At 46.1% G+C, this 3612-nt stretch overlaps 1 protein-coding gene across 1 annotated transcript; it reads right to left on the bottom strand.

The window, feature by feature from the left end:
• Window positions 1-444: 444 nt before the first annotated feature.
• On the bottom strand, window positions 445-2696 carry LOC126495784 (C-C motif chemokine 4). Its single transcript, XM_050133383.1, has 3 exons — window positions 2320-2696; window positions 1421-1535; window positions 445-745 (listed from the first exon to the last, which is right to left on the bottom strand). Exons 1-3 carry the CDS (start codon window positions 2393-2395, stop codon window positions 658-660), a joined length of 279 nt encoding a protein of 92 aa, XP_049989340.1. The 5' UTR covers window positions 2396-2696; the 3' UTR covers window positions 445-657.
• Between the last annotated feature and the right edge of the window lie 916 nt (window positions 2697-3612).

Here is a 3612-nt window from a genome sequence, read left to right as displayed (position 1 = left end):
CCTTGCTCTGTATTGTGTTGTCTCATTCACAGCCTCCCCCCCCCACCCCGGCCAGGGAACGCCATCAAATAACCCTTAGGACCAAAATTGTCCTTCTGGATCATTCTTTCACAATGCTTCCCAAGCAAATCTACAAAAAAAATCTTGTCTCTGTGCTTCTGTTTCTTAATTTGTAAAACTGTAGGCACCAATCTCCACCCTCATACAGGTGTTAACACGCTCATAGAAGCATTGAGAGAGTGCATTGAGTCCATGCAGCCAAGGGGACACGTTAAGGTCTCAGTATTTACTCATTCTCACTGCTTTTGCAAACTGGACTTTATCCCTAATAGCACCAGGCAGTTTCAATCCAAATGAAAATCAATGCAAAATTACAATCGATATTTTAAAAAAAGATTTATTATGAAAATGTATGAAATCAATCACACGATCATATCCACAATAGCAGAGAAACAGAATAGGTGGACCATCTCCATGGGAGACGCATGTGCTTCAACTAAATATAAATAGAAGAAATAACATCAACTAAAATAACAGTCTCTGTGAAGATTTAAATTAAGAATTGGGACAGGAATTCTTAATGGAAGGAGCAAGGGACTTCTCCACGGAGAGTGTCGGGGCTCAGGAGACCCTCCCTGACGAGGCTCCTCCTGCAGCTCAGTTCATCTCCAAGTCATTCACGTACTCATTGACCCAGGGCAGGCTGGGGTCAGCACAGACTTGTTTGCCTTTTCTGGTCAGGAATCTGGAGAAGAAGAAGAGGACTGATGAGAATCCCATGGGACCTTAGAGGACATCTACCACTGTTCTTTGCCTGTGATAGGAAACTCATTCTGTTTGAGCATTGCTTCTACGGGCAACCACAGTAGATGGGATCCCTTCTGGATACCCTTGACCCGTCTAGACTTCCTGTAACTCTGAGCCCTGGGTGTGCAGCTGTGATTCCATGGGTTCTCTTTATTAGGAAATGATGGGTTTTATGATCAATATGAGTAGGTCNTAGATGGGATCCCTCCTGAATAACCATGACCCGTCTAGACTTCCTGTAACTCTGAGCCCTGGGTGTGCAGCTGTGATCCCAGGGGTTCCCTATATCAGGAAACGATGAGTTTTAGGATCAATATGACTAGGTCGTCCAATTTTTCATTGCTCCTTGAAATTACCTTTCTACATATAGTATGCATCATTTTTTATTTGCTTCTGGTTTCATAGCCTCTGCATATTATCATCCTCCTCAAAAGTGTCCCCTTCCCCATTTTAATGACCGTCCAGCAATTTTCAGAACTCAAAAAGTGACCTCACGACCTCGCTGTCCTCTGGCACAGCTTCAACCCTTAGAACTGAATCCCTTCTGGTCGATAGTCCTTTTACCTGCATCTGACCCTTTTTGAGTCTTGCCTTCACCCCAGTGTATACTTACACCACAGCTGGTTTGGAGCAGAGGCTGCTGGTCTCATAGTAGTCTATCACAAATTTGCGAGGGAGCTTCGAAGAGGTGTAAGAAAAGCAGCAGGAAGTGGGAGGGTCAGAGCCCACTGGAAGAAAAAGCAAGGGTAAGGTCAAACTTGTGCCTGGTGCTGTCCATTCTAATCTTCACTGAGCATCCCTATCACTAGTGCTGGAAACATGGTGCCCTGAATGCATGGCCATCCACCCAGAGTGGGACTTTTACTCTTAAAAGACCTTCCTGGAAGGAGAGAAAAAAAATCTAGAAGATTGAAACTGGAGTGAGAATCAGAACATCTCCCCTTTCCTTCATGTTACAGGTGAGGAAATCAAGGCAAAGAGACAGACAAGCTTAAATGAGAGAGAAAGTCAATTCAAAACCCGGCTTCCAGCCCACCATTTTCCCTCATTGGCTGTTAATTCTTTTTCTTTCTTTCTTTCTTTCTTTCTTTCTTTCTTTCTTTCTTTCTTTCTTCCTTCCTTCCTTCCTTCCTTCCTTCCTTCCTTTCGTTCTTTCTTTCTTTTTTTTAATTTTTTTTTCCCAGACAGGGTTTCTCTGTAGCTTTGGAGCCTGTCCTTGAACTAGCTCTAGTAGACCCAGCTGACCTCGAACTCACAGAGATTCACCCGCCTCTGCCCCCTCCCCCCAGTGCTGGGATTAAAGACATCTATAACCACCACCTGGCTCAACTGTTAAATCTTAAGGAAACAGAAGCTTAAGTAGTAATGTTTGCTAGTCTCTACGTTTAATGGCTGACTCTGGAATCCTCTCAGCTCACTTTTGCCCCCTGCCCAAACCCCGCTGTTGGGCTGGCCCCAGCTGGAAAACTGAACCTGCTGGTTCTCAAAACAGCAATGGGAAAATCAACTTACTTGGTGCTGAGAGCGCTGGAGTGCAGAAGGCAGCTGCAAACAGGAGGAGAGAGAGGGTATATGCGCAGAGCTTCATGGTGTTGCTGCAGGAGGGGTCTGGACAGAGCTGAGACTGCAGAGCCCAGAAGCTTCAGAAGCTGGCTGAGTGTTGTGCTGGTCTGAGTTGGGAACCCCTCTTTATAGGGACTCTGGGGCTTGGGACAGAGGTTGGGGGTGTAGGGAGGAAAATGGAATTTCCTAAATAAAGATGCTGTCATGGCATCAATAAGGAAACTGAAGTTGGCCAAAAGTGAAGAGTTACTCCCTGTTTGTCTTCTCCCAGCAGTGACATCACGGAAGAGAAAGGAGGGAGCTGGAGCAGAGAAGTGGGGTGCATGCTGGAAGGGGAAGTGGTACACCAAAGAGGGTGACTGAGTGACTGAGATGGGTGTGTGTGAGAGAGAGAACCCAGAGGAAGGATGCAGTGTTCACACTTGCTAGCGAGGCAGAAAAAAAAAAAAAAAAAAACCAAGTTTGGGAAACCCAGATAAAGAATGTTCTAGTACACAAATAAGGATTGATACCTAGTGATGTGTATATCCTACCGACAGAGTGTGTAGCCCACCTAAGCATACAGCCATTTTTTAGCCAGTCCCTAGGAAATGTCTCATGTTCCTATCCTGTAGGGACCTGTGTAAAAGATCCAGCCTACCAAGGCTGGGGGTAAAGTCAGAATCAAAGTAGAGAAAATGAGGAAAACTGGACGATGGATCCAGTCTTGTTCACCTTTGGCTCCATTACCCGGACTCACCTGCTTGCCCCAGTCCTCACAGTGCAACAGGCTCCTCTCAGAGACAAAACATAATCAGATAAGGAGCCAACCTCCTCGGTGTTTCCAGGTTAAAAGTTGGAAGGGGCAGAGCAGAATCCTGGGGTCCTTTTTGGTCATTTCACAAAGTACAAGCTTCTCCTACCTCACTGTTCCTCTTCTTACCTGTCTCTGCTGTTCTTTCTGTCCTCAGCCTTGTCACCTAACTCCCTGGTCGCGTGTTCTGTGTTCACCGACAGCTTAGAAGCTGGTCTTTCTCAGGACCATTCAGGGTTGATACAGCCTCGTGGTCACACATCAAGGGTTTGGGTCTTGGCCTCTTGGTCTGCATGGACTTCATTTTCCATGGCATTTCAATTCAGGCAACATCCTCCTTGTCTGCTGTTTGTCAGGACAGAGACCCTGGAATACAGTCTCATTGTTTCCTCAAGAAGACTTAGCCTGTTGATGCCCGGACAGTGACAGAAACGACTGTCCCTGAGGTG

The sequence above is a fragment of the Alexandromys fortis genome, unplaced genomic scaffold (genome assembly GCF_014885135.2).
Source record: "Alexandromys fortis isolate MF-2015 unplaced genomic scaffold, M_Fortis_MF-2015_v1.1 scaffold_627, whole genome shotgun sequence".
NCBI classification, from domain to species: domain Eukaryota; kingdom Metazoa; phylum Chordata; class Mammalia; order Rodentia; family Cricetidae; genus Alexandromys; species Alexandromys fortis.
The sequence above is the reverse complement of the archived record's forward strand: the minus strand, read 5'-3'. Positions and strand labels throughout refer to the sequence as shown.

What these genes read in the sequence shown, in the direction of transcription:
- LOC126495784 (XM_050133383.1), bottom strand. Translation starts at nt 2,395, where the DNA reads ATGAAGCTCTGCGCATATACCCTCTCTCTCCTCCTGTTTGCAGCTGCC. An exon ending in TCCAGCGCTCTCAGCACCAA is followed by an intron (nt 1,536 to 2,319) that starts GTAAGTTGATTT and finishes TTTTTCTTCCAG; the next exon opens with TGGGCTCTGACCCTCCCACT. An exon ending in TGCTCCAAACCAGCTGTGGT is followed by an intron (nt 746 to 1,420) that starts GTAAGTATACAC and finishes CTTCTTCTCCAG; the next exon opens with ATTCCTGACCAGAAAAGGCA.